The sequence below is a fragment of the Physella acuta genome, unplaced genomic scaffold (assembly GCF_028476545.2).
Source record: "Physella acuta isolate Inbredline_101_S28 unplaced genomic scaffold, ASM2847654v3 ptg001034l, whole genome shotgun sequence".
NCBI lineage: Eukaryota > Metazoa > Mollusca > Gastropoda > Physidae > Physella > Physella acuta.
Genome location: NW_026732551.1, coordinates 127161 through 152917, shown reverse-complemented (window position 1 = coordinate 152917; position 25757 = coordinate 127161). Strand labels below are relative to the sequence as shown.

At 30.0% G+C, this 25757-nt stretch overlaps 2 protein-coding genes across 13 annotated transcripts; one reads left to right on the top strand and one right to left on the bottom strand.

The window, feature by feature from the left end:
• Nucleotides 1-49: 49 nt before the first annotated feature.
• LOC131954837 (putative gluconokinase) lies at nucleotides 50-3890 on the bottom strand. Of its 4 annotated transcripts, none has more exons than XM_059318648.1 (5): nucleotides 3725-3890; nucleotides 2043-2073; nucleotides 1309-1395; nucleotides 874-917; nucleotides 50-419 (listed from the first exon to the last, which is right to left on the bottom strand). In XM_059318648.1, exons 2-5 carry the CDS (start codon nucleotides 2046-2048, stop codon nucleotides 95-97), a joined length of 462 nt encoding a protein of 153 aa, XP_059174631.1. In that variant the 5' UTR covers nucleotides 2049-2073; nucleotides 3725-3890; the 3' UTR covers nucleotides 50-94. The 4 variants fall into 4 exon arrangements, with proteins under 4 accessions (XP_059174631.1, XP_059174633.1, XP_059174632.1 ...); XM_059318650.1 differs by lacking the exon at nucleotides 3725-3890 and adding an exon at nucleotides 3600-3720; XM_059318649.1 differs by lacking the exon at nucleotides 3725-3890 and adding an exon at nucleotides 3495-3605.
• On the top strand, nucleotides 3573-24599 carry LOC131954836 (FERM domain-containing protein 5). 9 transcript variants are annotated; one of them, XM_059318636.1, is made up of 20 exons: nucleotides 3573-3708; nucleotides 6654-6758; nucleotides 6997-7039; nucleotides 7820-7898; nucleotides 8325-8422; nucleotides 8517-8637; nucleotides 8996-9083; nucleotides 9281-9369; nucleotides 9527-9590; nucleotides 10136-10162; nucleotides 10896-10913; nucleotides 12246-12272; nucleotides 13632-13720; nucleotides 14495-14572; nucleotides 14893-14961; nucleotides 15107-15204; nucleotides 17491-17508; nucleotides 17742-17771; nucleotides 19750-19946; nucleotides 20035-24599. In XM_059318636.1, the coding sequence occupies exons 1-20, from the start codon at nucleotides 3607-3609 to the stop codon at nucleotides 20473-20475; spliced, it is 1881 nt and encodes a 626-aa protein (XP_059174619.1). In that variant the 5' UTR covers nucleotides 3573-3606; the 3' UTR covers nucleotides 20476-24599. The 9 variants fall into 9 exon arrangements, with proteins under 9 accessions (XP_059174619.1, XP_059174623.1, XP_059174620.1 ...); XM_059318640.1 differs by lacking the exon at nucleotides 10136-10162; XM_059318637.1 differs by lacking the exon at nucleotides 10896-10913.
• Nucleotides 24600-25757: the final 1158 nt, after the last annotated feature.

The following is a 25757-nucleotide window of genomic DNA, read 5'->3' as shown; positions in this document are numbered from 1 at the left end:
GTGAATCACAAACTAAGATTGTTTTTCAAATACAGATTAATGATGTAACACCTGTATCTAAAATGTTTTATTTATAGCACAAAACATATTTCTTTTATTCATGAATGTACCTTAATATATCATTAACTATTCCATCAACTGACTGGTCAATGCTAACTGTGATATGGTTTTCTGCCTCTGTAGGTTCCTCAAGTGTTGCTAGTTGGGACTGCAGCAAGGATGCCGGCATAAAATGACCTTTTCTTTGAATTAATCTACTTCTAATTGTTTCTTCTGTGCCTTTTAAATAAATAAATGTGATATCCTTACACCAGTTTGGGAGATTTTGATTTGTTTTATCACCGTATATTAGAGTATCTCTGTGCTTTTGTTTTAAAGCAGAACAGGCCACAATTCCGGTAGTTTTAGCCACAAGTAAACTAAAAAGAAGGGGAAAAAATCTAGATTAGCAATGAATGTAGTAAAATTTAGAATAAATAGTTAAAATAGTATTGGTTTGAATATTCCAAATAATATCTGGTTATGCAACTTTCACAAACCACAAGAAAGGGTCTAGAGGGCTAAGCTTCAAGGTCTATTAAATGTTTAGTATAGGTTTAGTATTTCTATATAGGTTCTACATGTAGTCTATACATGTGGTGTAGGTGTAGGGGTTTAATCTAGACTGAGTCTAGGTTCATAGTCCAGGTGTAGCCAGAGGAAGCAGTATTTTAGAAATGCATCATCTGCTATTTGTTCTTGTCATCACAGTGCCTAGTGGAGTGTCGGATAATAAAGCTTTTCCTGAATTTGTTATAAAATAAGAATAATGAAGGTCTATTGAAAGTATATAATATTATATGGGGTGTTGGGTGAGTAAAAAAAGCAATACACCTTTCTATGTATGTATGTATAGCCACCAACCATGGATGTCTGTCCTGTAAATAAATAAAAGTTTAATGTGATTATAAATTAAAACTATTAGTATTGAGCAACAGTCAAACCAGATAGCTGTTGTAACAAAACATGATGTAGCATTGAGTAAATGGTAAAAATTCAATAAAATTAATCCACTTAGGTATCACTATCAAACAAAGTGATAAAAGTAACATTGCAATGAAGCCCACAATCAACTCAACAATCAAATATGTACTAATAACTAACCCATGAAAGTTGACAGCAAAGCCATAATGAATAATGTTCTAAATAAAAAGCACATACAGCAATGGAGCAAACATAAAGTATAAATTAATGTATTGTATGCCATGCATATATAACATGTTATACAAGTTTTCAAATTATGCAAATATGGATTGTAGAAAAAAGTACCTCATCTGTTAATGCTATTCCTTGAGACATTTTCTGTTTATTATTTTCATTGTGAAATTCATCTGCATCTCTATAAACACAATGAAGCTAAAGGAGAAAAGCCAATACAAATTTTACAAATAATAAATTGAACAAATAAAATGATTAGGCCCTAATGTTTTTTAAAAATGTTTCAATTATTATTTAGTCTACTCTATAGCATAAACATGATATAATTATAAATATTAAATATACCATGAAAACATACAGATGGTCTGTTCTTCTTATTTATAATAAACGAGCCGACCCGCAGCGTATCATACGCCGCTATTTAGATGTTTTATTTTCTACTTTTCAGCAATTCATAATTTGTGAATTCGACAGTACCAATGCTGCCACTGAAAATATTTGCTTAATTACACTAACCCCCCCCTTTCCCCTAACTCCAACCCTACACCCCCCCCCCCCCCCCCCGTGAAAGCAGCCTCCTCTTAGTTATTTCTTAGTTACCTCCTGTAAGTTTAAAATCGAACTAAATTATCTGCCCCTAATAGAAACCCGGCTTTACGATTTGTAAACATTTAGCTTTGTAAACATTTAGCGTGACAACAGCTCACCAGACAATGTGGGGGTGGTAGTGATATTGATAGAGAAAAAGAGAGGGGACTGCAAGGAGGCGCTTGCAGCTTGTTTTCTAACAGCTCCCAGAAGAGAATTATATATTATTAATTATATATAGATAAAAAAATACAAACCTGCATAGACAATTCTTTTGAGATTGTTGATCTAGTGAAGAAAAAAAAAACACTACCAGGGATCACAATAGTAAAGTAACCATAGTACAATTAGTAGTAGATCTAGTAGTAATAGTAGGCAATAGGCCTAATAGTAATACTATTAATTTACTATAGACTATAGTGTAACTATAGTAAACAATATTTCATTTGTATTTACTATTTTTATTATAATAATAAACATAATATTATATTTGTATGGTAATCTATCGTTTTGGGTACGTAAAATCGCCCGCGACTTGTAATGTGAAAACCAGGTGACTCCTTAAATTTTAATTATTATTTCACATTTTGAGGAGGATTTATGTTTTTTAAAATACAAAAATGTTTCCTTGTTTCATTTATGTACCTGTTTTTAAAGAATTGAATTAAAACTTTTCAGTTATAAATGAAGACTAGAGATGTTTCCAACAGATGCAATCTTGCTCATTTACTATAGCAGCCATCTTGTTTAAGTTTTATTTTTATAAGCTTTTAGCGCGAGATCAGGGGGAAGCCACTCTATTTTACAAATGGCTGCTGTTTATATAGCAAATCTTGCTCTCAGACACTGCTGTTTAAAGTTAATTTCTGGCCTATATCGATATATGTAGCCATTGATTTAGGTTTATTATTCATTTATCTATAATATTTTACACAAACATATGACAATATACTCCTATTAAAGCCTTGACAATGAGGTAACGTTTTCGTACATTAATAGCCGCGGGCGATTTTACGTACCCAAAACGATAGATTACCATTTGTATTAATATTAGCCTAATAATATAATATAATATACTTAATAATACATTAGTTAACTTAATCAATAGAAAAAAATTACATTCTTACTTTCCACAGCCGCTAACACCCATTACAATGTAAACCACCATAATCAATTAATTTTAATTATGAATTAGGCCTACTTGCCACTTGGTGATATTTTTTAAATATTAATTTATCAATGTGATCATAGCCTGAAACTAGAAGTAGATCTAGATCTAGATCTAGATCTAAAAGAAGAAACAGTAGGGTAAATTGATTAAGTCCCTTGGGCTAGTCCTAATCCACTATCCTGTTGTACCGAAAACCCTAGACTCTCAAATGTTGTATACATAAACTTTGAACCATGGCCTTTGATCTGTTCTAAATGCATATATTAAAAAAACAAAATAATTAAAAACTAAAAATTGTTGGGCCTAGGGCCTAACATTATAATTATTAATTATTATTAGATTCTAGATCTACATTATTATATCTCAAGATCTAGATTATTAAAAAAAGATTCAGGTATCCGTAAATGGAATCTATAAACTCTTATCTTTATTGGCGAAATAAACAGTCTAATTCTGCTTCCATGTAGGCCTAGGTTTAAAAAAAAAGAAGAAAAAAAACTTATTTATGTCACGTGACTATAAAGCGCCATCTTGTAACATTTCGTATAACTGTGATTCGGGTGGATGCCGTCTTCCAAAGCCGAGGCGTCAGAGAACTGTCATAGTGGGATAATCATTCTTTGAGCCGAATAAAATAGATTACCATCACTATGTCTGTTTTCAGAAAAAGAAGCAAAAGTGATGCTCAAACTGAGTATTCTTGCAGCATTCGTTTTCTTGACGACTCAGAGACGATTCAGCTAACATTTAAGGTAGGAGCTCACTCACATTTTTGTGATCTGTCATTTCCTTGTTGCCAATCGAAAAAAATGTGGAAGCCGAAAAGACCGGTAACGACCTACTTTAGCGTTCGTCTCCAAGACCAATTGTCGCTTGTTAGATTTGGAGTGGGTTTTTTTTACATTACGAAGATAATTTAATAAGGTTTACATTTTAAGGAGTTATATTTTGAATGTAGAATCTAATAAATCTAGCTAGATCTGAACCCCGGAGAATCAAAGATTTTTAAAACTTAGCCAGGAAAAATGGTTTAAATTCCAATAATCCACATATTCAACATATTGATTTGTTCAAGATGACTGTGGCTGAGTGGTCCATGGACTTTTTCTTTAAAAATCATTTTTTTTTGTTAATAATCAAAGCAAAATTTATCAAGATCTAGATTATTCTAGAATCTAGATCTAGGTTCTAACTTCTTTCTACACTAATAATAAGTCCAGATTTTAGAGCCAACAAGACTAGCTGACAGTCTAGATATAATATCTAGATCTAGATCTAGAGATCAGTAGTCTAGTAAAGTCTAGTTTTTTGTGTTCATTTTTTGCCTGATCTGTCAACTCAACTAAATCTAAACACACAAGTAGGCCCTACTAGATTTCTAGAAATCTAGATCTTCATGTAGAATCTAGGATTTCACTAAGATTTGCAGTTTGTATTTAAAATAATTTAAATGTATAAGTACTATAAGGCCTATAGATAGATCTACAGCAAACAAGACTTGTATTCTATTTTTAGATTTTTGTTGTAAAACTGAATAATTTAAAATAGGCCTATTAGATCTAGAGAATAAAAATATTACTACAGCTCACTGTTATCTTTTAATTATGATGCGAAACTCCCTTCAAAGTTTCAAACTACTACGCAGACAGCTATCTTCAAGAGTATATTACATAATAGCTATCTTCAAGAGTATATTACATAATATTACATATTGCTAGCGAAGCATCTTAAATTGTACATCAATTTATTGCTCAAATGCAAGTTGTTGTAGTTACCTTTTCCTTTGTCACTAAAAATAAGTGACATAAATGTTGATTTATACAAAGTAAATTTTGAGGTCAATCTCAATATGCAGGCATGCATGTAAAAATAATAAATAGGAAGAACTTCATCAATACGATTTACCTATCATGTTGCAGTACAGGAAATCAAAACAATTCACAATAGGTTGCAACTAACCATGTGGGTTAGGTAGCCATCCTGTTACTCTCAAACAAAAACTATTGCTTGTCTTTTTTGTTTACTTCTGTTGGTATATACTAACAGCATTTTGATTGATATTTGAAACTTTCTCAAGAAATGTGCTGTTGATTATCTAATTTATCATTGGAATACTATTATAATAATATACTGTTTAGTATGTTTTAAACTAAGCTGAAATAATGTGTGTAATGAACAAGTGTCACTGTCAGGTTGAAAAATTGATGAATGTTCATCCCCTGCTTGCTAGTCAACCAACAGTCAGCTTATAATCTTGTTACACAAAGTGATAGGTTTGAATGTATATATATCAGACTTTACAGCAGTTGTTAATGAATAAATACTAGATGGATTGCTGATAGGCATTCACTTAGTTAGGCCTGTACAGAAACGTAGTACTACACAGATGTGTTATTCACAGTTTAATGAACAATAGTAATTTATGGCTCATTGTATCTTCATACACCAGCGGGGGGGGGGGGGGGGGCATGTCTGTCCTCAAGCACTGAACACAGGCTATTATCAAGAGTCAATAAACTTGTGTAAGTTAAAATTTTAGTAGTGAGAAGACAGGCAAGCTAGAACTTAATATGGTCTGTTAATAGTTGCTCTTAAAATAAAAATAACACTCGATTAATAAGAGCCTTCTCCACCCTTTTATTTAAAATTCATATCCCTAAGGCTCTGGAGCCCATTGTCATATAACTTATAAGACTGAAACTTTCCACAAGCGATTAAGCCTTAATATTTATGTAGCACCACCCTCATATTTTTGTATATTGTTTCAAGTAAAAATTTGTATTAAAATTGTATACTAGCTATCACATTAAAAAATAATTTATAAATGTATAAATAGGTTCAAAAATGTAAATCTATATCAGATTTGTAAAATCTTTCTTGAGAGCAAAGCTGTAGAGGTTTGAAGAATTGGTGTTAAGAGTCATACTTTTTTTTGGTTTGCATGGCAACCAGAACTGCTAGGTGTGACTACTAATTTCTCTATAGTTATTAGCTATTAACACATGGATTTATTTAACACCCTGAAACATGTTAAATTTTTAAAAAATGATCTGTGGTGTCCAGCAGTGATCAGTTTAGGTTTTTACCTGACTAGTGTTGAGGAAATAAAGCAATTGGTGATATACTTACAATGTTGTGATTTTTTATCATCTTCAATAATAAACATTTGGTTACAGCAGTTGTTTAACAAACACTTTTTACATTATGATAAAAAAAATTTTTAAAACATTCAAGGGCTTTGAATGTTAAATTTTGTTTTATAAAATGTGCATGGTTCTTTAGGCTCTACCATACCCACATTATCTAAATAACATGTTGCATTGTTTTCATTTATAAAGTAGCCAAGTTGGATCAGCAGATATTAAGTGCTCTAAGGGCTAGGGTTTGTTGCTAAGAGTTTATCAGTAATCCAAGCTTAAAATATATGATGATAGTGTGGCTAAAAAAATTGCCATAACATATTTACACCTACATTTCTCTTAACAACACAGTAGATCTATTGGCTAGTGTTGTTTTAATTATCATATCTTCACAAGGCCTGTTTTGAGTTAGGGTTGTTACTCTATCAACTGACTATGTGCTATAAACTTGAAAATCTGCTTGGTAAAAGTAACAGCCTTTTTTTTTAAAAATTTAGCTTTTGGTGTGCAATTTATTATAGCTTTGTGCTTATGTTTTTGTTTTTTTTAACAAACAGAAAGACACACTTGGAGCATGGCTGTTTGACCGTGTTTGTGAAAAATTGAATCTTGTTGAAAAGGATTATTTTGGACTACGTTTTGTAGATGCAGAGAATCAGAGGGTAACCAAATCAAATCTTTGTTGCATTTAAAACACATATGAAATGTTAAGTTCTTTATGTTTATAGTATAATTGGTGTTTGTAATTAAGTTTATCTAATTGTAATTCATAATTATGTATTAGGATTGCACATGTTTTTCTGTTTTGACCATACTCACTTAATTTAGAGAAGGTCATGAGTAACCATTTAATCTTATTGTTGTGAAACCCAACTTATAGTATCAAACATATATTTCCAGCACTGGCTAGATCCTTTAAAGACTGTCTACAAACAACTTAAAGGTAAAACATTTTTTAAATTGGCATTTTGATTTATAACCATTATTATACATTTTAATTATTTTAATGAAACTACTTTAAATGATAAATTCTAATTAAAGTGCACTTGTATGATACAATGCATTTATAAACTGAATAGTTTATGTAAGATTGGATATATGAACACTATAATACTTTTGACACAACTGCTGTTGCACATACAAAAAAAATGTGCACAGATGTCAGCTCAAACAGAATTACTCCACTATAGTGATTCATCCTTTTTATTGACTATTGATACAAGATAGGAATGCTGTTTGAATCTTTTTTCTTCTTGGTATTTATCATTACTGATAAGATGCAGTTACTATATTTACAAATCTTTACTGCAGATTGTATTAACTTACTAAATGTTGCTTAATATTTACATAACATGAATACTCTCTGTATGTGAAAGTTATTTGTAAAATACTAGTTTTAATTAACATTGATAAAACACATGGTTTGGCATTTTCAAAATTATGATTACAATATTTAGATATTTTAGTTACATTTTTACTTTCTCTGTACAGAGTATAAAGTATTTGAATTAATGATAGATATTTTGAGATTATAATTCCAATTTTGGAGTATCTCTAAATTTTACATCCAGTCTGGCTCTAACTGTCCTGTATAATGACTATATTCCGTGCCTGTCTACCTTTAATCTTTGAAGAAGAAAAAACAGTATGTCAATATTGCCATTTCTTTTCAACATGGAGAAATTATTTTTGTTAATGCATTCTAATCACTTGTTTTTTTTAGGTTTAAACAAGATGGTTCTTTGTTTCCGAGTCAAGTTTTATCCCGAAGATCCTATGAAATTGCATGAAGAAATTACAAGGTGGTACATGTTTTAAAATTTTAATAATGGGGATTTGTGGTTATATTTATGCACAAATTAAATTTAATGTAGGCTTGCCCTCATAACTATTTGAGCTTCTGATGAAAATGTATACAAAACAGGCAGTTGATTAAAATACACATATTTAATAAACTATCTTAATATTATTTCAACAAGCATTAATAAAGTTATTGCATTTTTATGGCTGTTGATCCTGGGTAATATGTGTAAGACAAAATCAGTCTTCTGGGGCATGTATTAAGATGACAGATTAAAATAAAGTGCTGTTTCAAAGGGTTTAGACTTTTTTCTCTTTATATTTTAAGCATCTTTATTTTTATTTATCAACCCCATTGAAAATTAAATCACTACTGCTAAAAATTTATCATTTTAATTTATACTAGAATAAATGTTTTTTTCTTCTAGATACTACTTGTTTCTTCAACTGCGCAGAGATCTTCACCATGGGCGACTTTTGTGTCCACATGATGAATCTATTCAGCTTGCAGCCTATATCATACAATGTAAAAAATATTACATTTTTATGTATCATAGTATTTAAATAGATTTAAAATCAAAATATTTTGTACTTTATTCTTTTTTTTTGTGTATATTTAGCTGAAGTTGGAGATTATGATCCTCAAGACCATCAACCAGGATATGTGTCTGAATTTAAAATGCTACCAAAGCAAACCCCTAAACATGAAGAGAAAATTATGGAAGCACACAGTGCCTTGGCGTAAGCATATTTATATTAGGAGAATGTTTCACAATGTGTTTCCACTTTTCATTTAGCTTAGTGAAGAAGTTTAAATTAATACTCATTTTAGGAAAACTCTTGCTTGCTTGATAATCATTCATTATAATAGAATAGCATGCAAGTTTTAAGAGGGCCTTCCAATAATTTTGAATGTTTTTTCTTTAATACTACTTTTTCTATAAGAGCTGTACATTTAAATAATAAGTTGACAATTTAATGTACTTTTTATCACTGAATACTTAAACTGGCTAATAAAATATAATTTTTATAACAGTTAAGTATTGTAGTAGAAATTAGTCTTTAAAATTGTATTTCATGTTTGATGTATTTCATGTAGTGGTGAAGTGCCAGCAGATTGTGAGGCTAATTTCCTCAGGAAAGCTGCAAGTATGGACACGTATGGGGTAGATCCTCATCAAGTCAAAGTGAGAATTATGTTCTTAATTGCTTCTGTTTGTTCACAGAAATGTTTAAAAATTAAGATAACTCAGTATTTTTTGTTCTCTCTTAACCCTCGATATTGCACCATACATATGATGTAAAAAAATTGTTTCAGCATAGTTATTTGAGCATAGTTATTTGAAATCTGTTTAATGCTTTGAGTATTTATTTTTAAAAACAGGATCAACGAGGTGATCCACTGTATTTGGGTGTGACACATTTAGGCATAATGACATTTAGAGGGAGCAGGAGAACCCAGCTGTTCAAGTGGTAAATACAGTAGATTCACATTTAACCTGTTCTGTTCATAGTATTATTTTAGTTAAATTTACCCTCACACAAATCATAACAAATTCAGTAACTTTGGAGATGATATAGTTGTTCTTCTTAAGATTAAGCAAATAATGGTAAACCTATTTAACTTCAGGAGTCAGATCAGAAGGATAGCATATGAAGGGAAGATGTTTATCATAAATCACAGTACTTCAGAGGTGAGCAGGCAAAATGTGTTTTTGAAACCTTAAACTTATCTGAACAAAAATGTAACAATGTGTCATACAGTCAATGGAGTCATGAAACTGTATAGGATGAATTTAGCTTCTTAATCAAAAGGTTTGGTGATGCGGCTATATTATAGAAATGATTATTGTGACCAACAAATAATTTTAAAATAATAATAATAATTTAAAACTTGCATTTTATATAAGGATGAAAACTACTACTTCTTTTTATTAAGTTAAAGGGATAATTTTCTTTTACATTGCTCCTGTTTTTTTTTTTTTATATCTATAAGTTTGTGATTTTATTTTGCTCTATTTTATTGTGGAAGAATAAGAAATCGCTTCAGAAATTGAAATATAAGTGGTCAAATGCCCTTTTGTGTTGTTTTTAGTTTTATCACTCAAGAAATAAGATGAGAAAATATTAAACTACTCTGATAGCTAAGATTCTTCACTAGTTCAACAGTTACAGCAGGATCATCTGTCCTAATACAATGCTAAACTAGACAGTTTCCTAAGTTCTAAATTTTTTTCAGGATGAAGATACCACTAGCTCTAAAAAGGTGAGAGTATTTCAACAAATATTGCCTTTTAAATCATGGGGATTATGGTATTTTGCATTATATAAGCTAATCTTAGAGAACTAATATTAGAAAGTTATAGCTATTCATATATATTACATATGCATGGTTTTATTTTTACACATTAGTAAGGAAATGGGCCTTTATAATTAACACTTTATTTTATTGGTTCCTAAAGATTTTCAATGTTTAAAACACAAAAGTATAAAAATGTGTAATTTGGAAATTTATTAAAAATAATGCAGGAGCAAATAAATACAGGAGCAATGTAAATATTGTTATTCCCTTGATAAATAAAACATATATATACTTGAAACATTACAAATGTGACAACCTATAGCCTCTTGTGTGTTGTATTTCATGAACAGTTTCCTACAACTGTAATTTTAAGATTCTAATTCTATGATAATAATAATTAGCAAAAATTACTGGGGGTTACATTCACTGCTTCATTACACAGCCATATTTGTGCTCTCAAATTGTTAATGCACTGCGGTGATGGTTTATTACTGTCAAAAGAAATAGCTTGTCATTTTTTTGACACATTTGTTTCAGTACTGTGCTAGTATGTTTCATTCCATATTCAGTAGAATAATTTTCAAGGCCCTTTGCATGGGTACATTTTTATTAATTTTATATTTAATATAAATAAACATCTTATTGTACATGTAGCTTGTCATTTACAATAACAAATATTTCTTGTAACTAATCACAGGAACTGAGTATTACAGCGGTAAGAGTATTATTTGTTATTATGTTGTTTTGAATTGAATTTTTGCAGTTTGTCAGTTTTAAATGTTGTTTGTACCAAATAACTTACCATTCAGAGGATGCTTGCATGTTGAAAGATTTCATCTTTCATTATTCAACAATAGCTGTTTTTGATGACAGGCTTGAAAATACATTTTTGATTAGTGTGTGCATCTTGCAGACTTTGAACCTGAAAATTTCTATCCATCGCATGTTTGTTGTACTAGGTAATTGTCTACATTTAAACCCAATCAGCCCACGAGTGAAATTATGTCTTTGGACTTGCCATTGTTATTGCATACTACGCATATTCAATGGAGTGAATGACAATTTGTAGTATTGTAAAACATTTCTTCACAATTACTTGGATATTTTAATATTTTATAATTCAGGTTTAGATATATTCACATGGTTGCATTGTATGTCTTGGTTTTATGCAATTGCTATGTTCAGAATATTTAATTTGATGAGAGAGTTGAAACAGTTTTTTTCTTTGCTTAACTGTAAAAACAAGTAGTGCATCCTTAATTACACAGGCTGAAAACAACAAAGAACACTAAATTATAAAGCTAAATCGATACTTGTAGAAAAATAGTTTTGCAATGCTAGTTTAACTTCTATTATGTTGGCTACATAAGATGTATCTCATATGCTACTGCCAAAATAAGAAATGTGGGCATTCTATAGAATGTCTGCATGTTTTTTTTATTTCTCAGTCAAAGTAAGAAATATATCAAATAATCCTTATTACTTATTTGGAATGCTACAGCAAAATATTTGAGATATGGTTTTAAATAAATAATATACCATTTCCTGCAGCACATAAAAAGACCACTCAGCACTTTGTATTTTCAGTACCTCTTATTTCATTAGATTGTTTAAATAACTGGGTGTGATGTTTCAAAATAAATTTCCTGTTTCTCTGTTCATATTTTGCAGATTGCTAGACAATATAGGCCTTGAGGTTTATTTCACACTCTCTGTGTGACTGCTTTTATTTAATACATTTTAAATTGAATCTATTCAAACTGACTGTTTACATAATTCAAAGATCAAAGAGATCTAATATTTTATCGTCCACGCTAATGCAGCTAAGGAATAAGCTGCTGACAACACTAAAAATATACATTTCAAAACAAAATTGATTCATTTAAAAGCTTTCTTTTTTTTTTGTACAGACAATTAAGCCATGTGGTGACATAGTATATTGTAGTGGCTTACATAAGTTGTATTGATTAATACTCAAAATATGCCTCTTTACTTAATTAAGCTAAAATACTTAGTGATTTGATAAATTGGTCCTGTATTTTTGCAGGTTCATTTGTGCTTCAAAGCCATTAAAGTAATACAATTAGTGCATCTTTCTATTTTTAGTACCCATGTTTATTTGACCAACTAGATATTAAGCAGTCTAGGTATAGGGTACTTTTTTTAAACACCACATTATTTTTCTATTCCAACTCTTTAAATGTTTCATAAAAGATGCATGTGATTCATAACATAATATATGCATGATAAAGATTAGAATTGCTAGATTTACAGTTTTTAAACACATTTTATTTTCTTTAATGCTTCCTTATTTCTAGAGAAAGAAGGTGATTCAAAATTGTTTTCATTACTCTACTTGTTTTGGAATAGTTCTGTTAAACCTGAGCAGATTATCTGTTTTAAAACAAAAATCTAAATGCAGCTCTCACTCATTTTTTTTAACACTTCTTTCTTTTTTTTAAAATTTCCAGTATTTTGGAATTGTGTTAATTCACCTGCAAGATATAACAATCATTACCAGTGTATTTGTTAGTAATAAAAGCTGAGTTTAATAAATGAAGAGAAGTGGACAGCAGATGCAAATCTTCGCTTATAACCATAACAGCCATTGTACATATATTGTTAACACTACTTTATGATTGACAAATTTTTAATGAGAGAGCACTGCATGATTCTATGTCAGAAATTCTCATTTTTTGTGAAAGTTATTGTACGTTTTTATCGCTTTGATCAAATTATATTGATATAGAATAAGTGAACTTCTTAAATTGCTTTTAAATTACTGATTAAGTTTTTTTATTGGTGGGCCTTAATATTAAACAATTTAATTTGTGGATCCCACTGAAATTATTTTTAATGCAAGATTTTTTTAGCTTTTTCCATTTTTAATATGCTGACACCTTTTACTTTACTGAACACCTTGAAAAATCTTGTAAAATTCTATTTTAAAGGTAATGATTATTGTTAAACCAAAGTATTAGTTTAACTTGCATTTCATAAAAGCTTGCCTTAAAGTTATTCATAACTTTAAATTTTTAACTGTGTGATTTTAATGTAATACTCCTAGTGTTAAATGTAACTTGATACATATTTTATTGATGGTTTCAACACAAATTCAAATATGCAGTTATGTAAAAATACAAGTTGTAGTAACTTGATAATGAAAAAAGTAAATCTCACAAATGTAAATTTAAGTTTCACTTATTTTTTAACTTACCTACAGTGAAACCAATTGTACTTTATCTTTAGTTTTAGCCAAAATATGTGGGTATAAGTTCCCATCTCACAATGGATTATAATAGTAATTACCATTGTTAACATATGTAAAAAATACTTGGTTGTATGAAGTCATTGACTTTTCTAATCACATATTTTCAATGCCATCTGATTTTTGTAATGTATTGTATTTTAAAAAATGATTATCATTAAACAGAAACATCAAGCTATTGGATTTAAGTGCTTGACAGCATCTGGTGCCAAGTATCTATGGAGATGTGCTGTAGAACAGCAGTTGTTTTTTACGTACGTATTTGGTTGAGGAATTATTTTACTTTCAATAATATTTTCACAGGTGTTTTAAAGTGCTATTATTATAAATTACTAAGCAGTGTAAGTGATGTGGCATAGACTAAGAATTACTGTATTTTAAATGATTCAATAACAATACACAATAGATGGCCATGTTTGATGAGTTGGGTGTCATCATTTTTGTTAACATGGCTAAAAAATATTTTTTTTGTAGAATGTCAAAGCGGCAGTAAAAAAAACAACTTAAGCACGAAATAAATCCAGAAATTAAAAACTTTTAGAATTATTGCTATAAAATATGCAAATCCAGAGAACTTGAAAATAATTTTTGCGTTTAAGACTATAATTCTGTTTATTTTCATCAAACCCGTTTTTACCTGAAATTACCCTTTTGTAAGATAAACAATACAATTTTTTGAGTAATTTGTACTCAAAACTTTGCCAATACAATTTTTAAATAAAATTAATTTTTTAAAGCCATGAGCCTAGTTCAGCACTGATTCTCATCATTTTTAAACAACCAAATTGATTTTGACTTTGTAAACATGTGTTTAGTTACCTACTATAACATTGAATCATTCCAGCTACAACTTAAAAAAAAAAATTTAAAAATTTTCCAATGTTTTAAAATACGACTAAATTAAACTTTTCCAATGTTTTAAAATACGACTAAATTAAACTTAACTTTTGTTTGTTTAATCTTCTTCCATCCTGATGAGTGTATTGATGCATAGCTAAATTATTTTTTAATGATTATGTTTTTTTTAGGTTGTCATCATCTTTAACAGCACCAAAAATTCGATCTGGTGGTGGACTGTTTTCACGGGGATCCAAGTTTCGATTTAGGTATATTTATTAACACAAATAAAATACACTCTTTTATTGTTTTTGTTTTAATCTTGCTTGTTTTAAGTGAACTGTCAAAATGATTTTTCCCTCAAACAAAAAAAGTATTATTCGATAATGATAATACAGATACTTTATCTAATGTATCTCATAACTTTTAACGTAAACATTGAAAGAGTTGTAAAGTCTAGTATTTTATTATTTAGTGTCTTGACCAACACTTAAAATGCAAAAATTGGATACTTAGTTCTATAAACTTTTATACATAATTTTTTGCATACTATTATATTTTTTAATAATTTCTTTCTTTTACTTAATAGTGGTAGATGCCAAAATGAAGCTTATGAAGCCAGTGAAAACATTCGGCGAACTGAACCACCTTTTGCTAGGTAGTATTTTTTTCTTATAGGTGGCAAGTAACGAGGAAAACTTATATAAGTATATAAGTTTTGGGCAATTAACACAACATAGATATTTCTTTATTACTAATTGAGGTTATGTAAATATGTTAAGTAACTTTTTTTTTTAAAACAGAACTTCATCCTTGCCCAACTTTGGGAAAAAAAGCCATTCAAATGATGGTAAAAGTAATACTCTCAAGGAAAATCGTGTATCAGAAAGTTTTAGGGAAGGTGAGTGTAGATATTATTTTTAAAAATTAGGTTCCTTTATCTTTTTCATAGCTTTATTAGCAGAGTTGCTAAAGTCTTAGTCTTTTCTTTTGCTGAGAATCATTTGACTTACTCAAGCTATAAAATTAATTTCTTCTTCCTAACTTTGTATTAAATCCAAATAAACATTGAGTTAGAGTTGTACCTCTAATGAATAATTCATCACATTACTCCTTTTTTATGAATGAACCTATAAAAGACTGATGGAGTAGAGTAACATAATATGAGTTTGTGCATGAACAGTATTTGACACTTACTGTGGATTGCTGCTAATGACCAGTAATTTACCATTCATTTAGATTCCGTAATGGATACAATATTACACCTTGGACAGATTATCTAAATCCTTATAGCACATAATACTAATACTAGCAAGCATTGCATTGTGTATTTCTTTATGTATTTTGTTTTATGTTGTATTTATCCAAGTGACAATACTGACTTCTTTTTTTTTCAAATAATGGTAAACATTTTCAAATTTGTGTGCTTTACCCACCTTTTGGAAATGTACTGTGTGTGCATATCAGAATAATTTATAATGCAAATAGTTAATAGTATTGATAAAATGAATGCTTTAAAATTTATCATCACTTAGTATACTTTCTTTTGTGTATTAAGAAGGTACGTGGGATATAATTAAATAAAAATAATGTAGACTTGCTCAGTTTAAATAAATAATACAATTAATTCTGGTTAAATTAAGCCAAAAAGGTCAACTAGGCCATTATTTTTTAATAATACAATTAATTCTGGTTAAATTAAGCCAAAAAGGTTAACTAGGCCATTGTTTTAAAAAAATATTACATTAATCTACATTAAAGTTAATAATTTAAACATAGTGAGTTTGATTTTTTTTAAATTGATTTTTTCAAAATTTAAAAAATACAGTTGTTTTACATATCTAAAAATAAAAGAAATATAAAAAAAACTTTATAGCAACAAGTTTTTTAATACTGAAAATAAGAAAATTAAGCTTATTTGCTTTCTTTAATAAAAGCTTTTGTTGCTAAAATATGTAAAAGATCTCATGAGTAACCAAAGCTTTTTTTTTTTTAAGAAAGCAAATTAGCTTTATTTTCAGTGCATTAAAAGCTTGTTGCTATAAAGGTTTTTTATATTTGTGAAGCCGACATGACTAAAAAATACTTGCTTTAAAACACCATCAGTAGCTCACACTATCAAAATGATGATTATCTGCTCTTTGAAAAGTAGTGGTCCATGACAACAATTTACAGACAATAGCAAGCTGATACAATGAAGAATAGTTCTTAGTCCCCATAGTGACCCGGCTCCACAATTTCGGCATGAACCACAGCTCATCAGACTGATTGGGCGATAGCGTCTAGCTAGTTATTTCCCTTTCTGTTATTGATATATAGTAATCTATCAAGTGATCTCTAGCATTTAATCTTATTATGTCCCTTTGTTTCAAAACCGTTTAATTAATTTTTAATGACTAATTTAATTTAATTAGGGTAAAAATTGAGCTACAAGATATGCCTCAAACCCACAAATTGACGTTGCGAACTAATTAAAAGCTTGTAATAACAGACAACCTGGTTAGACTACATTTAAAAACAGCAGTTTGTCCTGACAACATTAACTTAATAAGTTTACACCACTTAGATTCAAAAATGCAGTTTGAGAATATCCAGAGCTTTAATTTAGTTTCAGCTATATAGAACAAGTCATTAAATGTTAGATCTTAGAAGACATTTTAAGTAAAACTATTGTGCTAGTATTTGTTGTCAGCCTACTGGATCCACTCACAAGGTTGTTTGCTTCAATCTGAAATACTAGCTGGTGGGGGAGGTGGAGCACTCATTCTGAAATACTAGCTGGTGGGGGAGGTGGGGCACTCATTCTGAAATACTAGCTGGTGGGGGAGGTGGGGCACTCATTCAGACTTACACAAAATTATAGCCTTCTGTGTGCTTGCAAATTTACCTATTGATAGAAAACTAAAGTATTTCTGTTCTTACAGGTCTTGTTAAAAAAATATATATTTGTCATTTAAATTGGTTTTTTGTGGACATTCTTAAATTTTGTTGCTGAAAAGGTATATGGCATCGATCCACCACTAAGTTCTCTTTTCACACAACAAAAAATTTGATGGTGAAATACATCTAGAACTAGTAACTGAAGACAGGAAAACCATCCTCCTAGTAATTAGTAAAAAAAATTAATAAGTTAATTTTAAAAAATATTTGATTAACTAGTTATTTTTTGTGTCATTCCTTAAACTAGATCGCAGAAAGTATAATGGTAAGTCATTTGAATTTTAATCTCACAATTGCTTTAGCAGTCATTTTTTATATGGTTTCACCAAAGGCAAATTATGATTTATAAATTTTTCAATATGAAAAACTGATTTAAAAAAACATTGAAATGGTAATAAGAAATTATTGCTATTTTGTGGTTAAGTCCTTAAATACTGCTATGAACAATAAATTGGCATACACTATTTTTAGTAACTAAACATGTTGTGAACTTTCCAGTTTATCTAGCACCAGGCAAAGCAAAAGAAGGTAAAATGTACCCATATCCCCTAGAAAAATCAGCAAAATCCTATCATTTGTTAAAACATTTCAATTTTAAACTACTTTTTAAAATTAATATAATTTCAATTAACATTTTATGCTTAAAAAACTAATCTAAAATATGTAATATTCTTTTTGATATAGTTTAAGTAGAAAGTGCACCTAAACAGGTTTAATTTTAGTTTTAAATGATGAAGTGAGCACTCCTACTAATTTACTTGCTTCATAGAACATCTTATTGTAATAACCTAATAAAAATGAGCAGGTAGAAAACAAATTGAGTGGTATCTACTTAATAAGTATTTTGTATTCACAAATTAAACAGTAGTCAAAGTTTTAATGAAACACATTGTCTTCTCTATTCACCTCCTCCCCTCCCACAACAACCAATCCTTTTTTGTTAGCATGACATGTCAATGCAGAGCTCTATATTTTTATTAGAATATGTTTTAAATATATTTTGTTGTTGATTTATGCATCTTTTAAAAGATTTATAAATAAATTCTGTCTTTTTTTTATCATGATTATAAATAACACCATTTTTAATAACAATTATTTACTAAAAAGGTAAAAGAATTTGGTAATGGCCCATATGATTTTTTAGAGTAGATGACTGTGTGTCATTTGTAAATCAGTTTTTATCACTATTGAAATATTCAGTCATATTAATTTTATAAAACTAGAAAGTTGTGGAAAAAATTTAAATATATAGTACCTAGTTTTAAATCACTAGTTTCATTGGCAATGAAGAAAATTGTTTTACTTAATAAGCAATGCTGTTTGTTAAATATTGGAAGAAGCTTCCTATATTATAATGGAATATATTTGGGCTAGTAAAAATTCAGTGAATTAGATTATTGACCAATTTACTCTAAAGTTGATCTGATCAAATTATTGAAATATTGATTTCAATGTTTAACTGCACTAGTGTTTACATAGTTGACCAGATTTGTTGTTCTACTTTTTTTATTCTGTAAAATGGTATTAGCACTACCCTATTGATTTTACATCTGTGTTCAGTGTCTTGTGTGTAGTTGAAGAAGATTGCATTAAGACATAAAGATTGTTTTGAGTTTATAAAGAGGGAGGGTGAGTTAGAAACCAAAAAGAAATAGATTTCAAATGTTTTTAAGCAATGTTAGAAAACTTATTAGGCTGTTGGCTTTTTAAACTGTTAACGCTGAGGCTGCCCTACTTAACTTATCCCACTGTAAAATATTGCTTTGTTTACTAATTTAATTGGTTGAAGATACGGGTAAGTTTATTTTCCCCAGCTATTTAGTGGTTATTTGGCATTTCAAGCCTTGTCTAAACTGTTCATTTAAAAAAATTATATGTAGTACTTCTATTGTTTAATGTTGAACATTATAAAAGAATGGAGTTTTAAACTTATCCAACTGATCCATTCCTATTGCACTAAGGGTCTACCATGCATTTTTAAAAAAGTTCTATTGTGTAAATACATGTATAGTAACATTTTAAAACATAAACTAGTTTAAGGCTTTAAAAGCTGTAATTTTATTTAAATTACTGGTTACTTGCTGACGTTCAGTAAATTGATGTGTGAAGTATGCTTGTCTGTAATATGTTAAAATGTTGCAAAATGATTTTTCTATTTTGAATCTAGACTGTTTTAACCCTTGGGGATCATATTCTTTTACTAACGGGCCCAGTTAATGGGTGTTAATTATTTGCTTGTAACAATTACTCCATAAATGTTAAATGTATAAGTTTTTAAATTGTATATGTGAATAAACATTCTGAATAATGTTAGTGTACCTTCAACATGTTTAATCAAAACATTAGAGTTAATTGATAAAAAGAATTTTTGTTTTGCTTGCACATTTCTACATGTTTAAAAAAAAATTGAAATCAGAATAAATTATTATAAATTAATTTATTTATTGGCTTTGATGTCAATATATCCAGGAATTTCTGTTGACACAGTCTTCTCTTTGTGTTACAGAAGCAGCTGTTGATGTTCCTAATATCATCACTAATGAGAGCCCTGTGGTAACACCTACCATAGAAGAGGTAGTTGAAACAGGACCTCAAGTTAAAGCTCCACTAGCAGCAGTTGAGGCATTTGAAGAAAAGATTCAATTAACTTCATCACCTGTTATTGCAGCAGCACCACCTGTACTACACAAAGAGAATGGACAGGTGGTGTAACATTTTATTTTAATACAGCCATGGTTAGCTTGAATAAATCAAGTTTTTAAATTAATTAATTAAAATAATCTCTTTCTAGGTTGTTAAGGAAAGACCAGCAGTGTTGGAAACAAGTATAGATGAAACACTTCCCTATGAACCAAATAGGACTGTAGAGGATAGTGATGAAGAAGACAATAAGAACAAGCCCTGTCTAGATGAGCAAATCAAGATGCTAGAAGAGGAATTGATCAACCCAGTCGTTCAGAAAGAACTCAACTTGTCACCACAGTTGGTTCCAACTGTAGTCCCTGAGGTTCCTAAAAAACCTAAACAATCCAGTACAGTTTGCTTGAAGGTCACTGTTTTGTCACTGGTGTTCACATTACTGCTGTTTTTGGCCCTCTTCTATGTGGTATTCTTCAGTCCTTTCAAACATCCTTTGATTGCTAAATTGAGAGCTAATCTTGTCTTTTTGGAACCAGTCAAGGATGTTTTAGTGCACAAGACCAATCAGCTGGTCAGCTATTTCAAGAAATAAACAGTGCCATCAGCAGGACTTTAAAATATCATATCACTTTCATAATCCGAATGTTAACCCAGTCTTTATCTTCTGATGGAAAGACAGTGCATATCCAGGTTTACTCTAACCGTTATATTGTTGTGATCTTTTATTTAAATTCTTATTCTGTTGATAAATTATTTCTATTGTTTTGATTACAAATTTCTTAGGTGAAAGGATTCCTTTTATTTTCCTTTTTAAAGGTAATGGAAAGTCCTATTTTTTATATCAACATTTTAGATTGTGTATTGTAAATATTTTGTTTACCATATTTTCTTTTCTCATTCAATCTTTTTAAAGGTTAGAGTAAGTAAATATGTCACATAATGAGTGCTATTCTCGGGTTGTCATTTTTAGTTGTAATGCATTTTTTGTATGCAAACTTTTGTTACGTTTTTGTATACAAAAACAATATTTTCATTCTTGTTTTATAAGCTGAAAATGACAACTAATATGGACTCAGAACTGTTGGTGTGAAAGTATTTCTAACATCATTGATACTCTTATTTGTTTGTGTGGTTTATCAGTGAGATTTTAAATTTTTTAGTATATTTAATTAAATAAAATAGTTACAAGTGAACAGACTAAGCAATGAATATTGAATTATAGCTACTCAGTAAGGAAACTAGGAAAGACAACTTTAATCCTGAATCAGAAGAATTTAGAGCCTGATTTGAATAAAATATATGTATTGTAACATTTAATGATTTTATAAATATCTTCAGTTTGTATTTTGTAAGTCTTAGCTGAGCAGACGACTGGTCAAAGCTTAATGAAATTGCTCAATTGTTTGACTTTTCCCCACTTGTAATGTAGGTGGTCAACACAGATTTAAGCAATATTTATTTCTATAAATAAGATATTTTGTCCATTTAACATTGCCTTTTTAGTATCCACAGCTGAATTAGTTGTGAATGATAATTATGATTTCAGTATTTCTTGTCTTAGAATAATTGTACTGGATGTTATTTGTGTGTAAGTGTAATCATCTTGCGCATATTTTTATTCCATTATGTGGTAATGATTTCTTCATGTTGAATCTCACAGTGAACAAAGATATTCATTACCTTTAAATAAATATTGTAGAGAAATGGGAACAAAGAATACTAACCATGATTAGTTATTTGGTGGCATTACATTCCTATTTGATTGTAGTTTGCCATGAGATATTGAAGTGTAATTGGTCATGATGTAAAAAATTTGAGATTAGATTACAATAGAAATTTCTATCTTCTATTTTGACTATTAACACCATATCCAACAATAACAAAATAGTTTAATGTTAACTAGTAACCAGTGGTGATAGAACTTGTAACTAAATATCAAATGCATGCTGTACATGTTAAAATATTTCCATGATTTTTTTTACAATACATGGGTATGGAAATCCTAAAACATCTCTATAGGATAATTGAGTAATGTCAATACTTATTTGTTTAAAAACAATCCCTTTCTTTCAAAGATCACGTATTTTGTTCACTTGTTAGCCTATCCTTTTGCAGTTTTTGTCAGGTTTCACTAAGTAATCTGTGGCACAGCCTTTCCGTTTGCTAATGGTAGTTCGTTATCACTTTGTCTCATCCTTATTTATTCCTGAGTACGACTTCTTGTAGAACGCTTTTTCACTTTCGCCCAGGATGAGATAATCTATGTGATGTGATAGTTGTGCAAAGAAATTGTGTAAACAATGTATGTTTAAGGGAAATCAGGCAAAAACTTTAAGTAGTTCCTCATACTTAAACACACAAGAAGATAGTTGCATGTGATTCTTAAGAAATGATAAAGCTATAGATTTTTTAAACTCTAGTAATTGAAATGTAACTTTATGCATGTAAATACACTAGAATATATTTAAATCTCAATGATTGACGTAAATTCTTGATTGGCAACAACTTTGTCAATGCAGGTTTTTTTACAAAACATTTATACTAGTTTATAAAATAAAATTTAAAAAAAAAATTGGGTTGTGGAGACTACAGAAGTTAATCACAAAATAGTGGCAATGGTTCTTAAATGAATTAGGTACCCTTGTGTTAAGTGATTAGCTTTCACACAGAAATGAGTAGATCCCATGTTTGAATACAATTTTTCCCCAATCATCCTTTAAAGCTTACTTACAAGTCATTCTAATTTGTTCAATGTATTTATGTTCAAAGGTATTTGTGTGAAAAATGGTTGACACTGTCCTGCCAAACAGTGTTACCTTTTTCTAACTACTGGTGCCATATAAAATAATGGTTGATGGTAAATTTTGTCTTCTGTGGGTAAGGGAGTAGGTGTGATCAGTAGGATCTAGTTGTGTGTGTTGTTGCTGACCAGCTTTTGGTATTTCTAGTATAGATTCTCTATCACTTTGGCTTGTGGTAGTCCTTGCTTGCATATGCTTTTCTATGTTTTGTTTGTAGTAAACATTTTGTAAATATGTCTCTAAATAAATTCCATTATTTTCTATACCTGATTTGAAAGTGCAATGTAAGAAATGTTTTACAAAACTTGTAGTTGAATCTTGTTTACCAGATTCTATTCGGTTGCTGTAACTTTTATATAATATTAGTTAATACACAATTATGCCACACTTGTAATTTAGATTGTATTTACTTTCTGTGATGCACAATCTTATCATAGCAGTCGGCTTCATTTACACATTTGCTCTAGCAATTTTTTTTTTTTATATTCCATCACCTTTCAGCTGTTAGGTAATTTGTGTTTTGAACCAAGTGCTAATTGATCTTTTGTGGTCATTTTTAAAATAATTGTTTTTAAGTCTTTTTTATTTATTTTTTTTATTTTAAAAACAATTTTTATGCATTCTAAAATGCTTATATACATTAATATAATGCAATTTTTATATTAGTAAGATTTTCAATAAGATGAAGAGAGCCATCCTTTTGATGTTTTAAATTATTTAAAACTCCATATATATGAAGATAAATTAAGGTAGGCAACCTTTCTGCTCTTGCTAGTGTAGTTGATAATGGCACTACTAAGACTTCAGTGCAAGCAGTTCTCATTTATTTGTTATACAAATGTTCAGCAAAAATTAAAGACAGTGTATGCATACCTTGACTGTTTCTTTATATTTTTGTCTCATGGCAGCACTGGTTGTGTTTGTGTTCTCTAACAGTGGAAAGGGTGTGCTGTTTTTAAACTCTTCTGATCTCAAAACTGTTAGGCTATCCCTTCAACTTAAAAGCACTTTTATTACCACAAAACTTGGTACAGATCAAACAAGTTGCACTTTTGCCTTATTAATAAGATTTCATATTTGTTGTATAATTAATTTAAAGTAGTTCATTCAAAGAATGCATTTAGAATCTATGTATGGTTCACATTTTAATCTGTATATTTTTTAAAGATGGAGTTGCAAAAAGAATTTTTTTACTTTCACTTCAACACTGTGACCTGCCAAATTTTTTATGTTAAGGAAACATAAGTTTATCCTGGTGATCTCACAGGCCATACACATAGTTTGTTTCACTGAAATAGTTATGGAGTGTAATGTGTAAATATTTGTTTTACTTCAATTACTTTTAATAGTTTTATACTTTGTTTAAACCACAGTTGTTTTTTTTTTACACCAGCCAAGTGAACAAGAGCCTTTCCTTAGATGCTTGCTGCTTGTTCTCTTATGACCATCAGAAATTTTAAGTATTTCTGTGTTTTAACATCTAGTCATTTGAAACAAGCTTCTGTAGTCATAATGGCATTCTTTAATATTAGTTTAGTTTACATTGTAAAATTAATGGCACTAAATAACGGTGACGAAATCTGGCCATATCTGTCACAGAAGTAACCTGCAATTATCATTGCCTTTCTGTGTTGAAACCACTAATAGTTATCTGTTCTTGTAATTAAGTGCACGCTTTTTTTTAAAGGGAGGGTAGTAGGTAATAAAAATTAATGGTTGTCATAATTTTTAAAATGAGCTAATGAAAATGTTTAGTCCGCCAGAATTGAGAAGGCTTACAGTTTTGTTTTTAAATACATTTTTACATTCTTGAAACAAATTTTTAAAAACGTTTTTGCTTGTATTTCTACTTTTGCTGCCGTCTGTAACACTGAAAAAAAAAGAGCCAAATAAATTTTACACTAGTACCTATTCACTTTTGTTTTAATAAACATTTATTTTTACAGTAACGCTTTCTTGGATCTGACAGTTTAGCTTATTAGAGTCATGAATCTTTGAGGTTAAAACAGCTTAGGCTCAGGGACAACTGTTTAAACATAGACATTGCTGTTTCATACACACAGTGATGTCCGCAATCCAGTGAAAGTCGGAGCAGGACTACCCTGGTGTGTGCAAACTTTGGAGAAACTTTTAAAAAAAATAATTTCAAAATTAAAATACATTATTTTCCACAACTTGATCAAGTAGGCATGTATTCTTGCAATAGCAAAGTAGGCGTATCTTAACTCACGATAGAAAACTGATAATATTACAAGAAAAGACAAAGTACGGGAGAGAACTAGCAAAATAACTTATTACTTTTAAATAAATACACCTAACAGTCACACACACTTTCAAGTGTTTGATGCACCGTCAAAAGGGCTCCGATATATGAGCCCCTGTCATATTGACTCGCAACATACAGGCTCCAGACATTTACAATATACTATTTCTTATTCTAGACCACAATTATTTTAAAATAAGGCCTGCCAAACAAGGGTGTTGGCTAAGTTAAGTCATAAGTATTGTTGCAGGGGTACCACTGGCATGTATCTATTCAATGAGACCGTTTCGCCGGAAGACGTATTGAAATTGTCCTTTTGTCGGGAAGCCAAAATGATGGGAGCCTATTTGTCGTGAGTTGTAATGACGGGAGCCTATATGACGGGGTTCATTTGTCGCCGATTTGGCGGGGCTCTTATGTCGGGGCCGCGTTGTCACTGGCCGCTTTGATTAAATTACGGTCAAACGGTAATGGTTCACTCACTTCCCCATATAAACGGTGTACACGATGTAACCAAATTATATAGTCCTGTAAGTATAGCCATGAGCATGACACTGTCTCGTAGCCTACTACTAACATTTCTACGTTTATGGCACAAAAGTTTCGTTAAAACACGATGAAGATAGATTACTTATGTAATGTAGACTTAAAATAAAAGTTGCTCGAACAGTACTTCCGGTAACAAGACCAACCAAAAGGGGCTAACATTAAAAAAATATGGCAGTCTCCACTGGGGTCTCACTCTCTTTTCTGCAGACAGATGGGACATCACACATGGCCTGTTCCCCTCCCTTACACTACGTACAGACA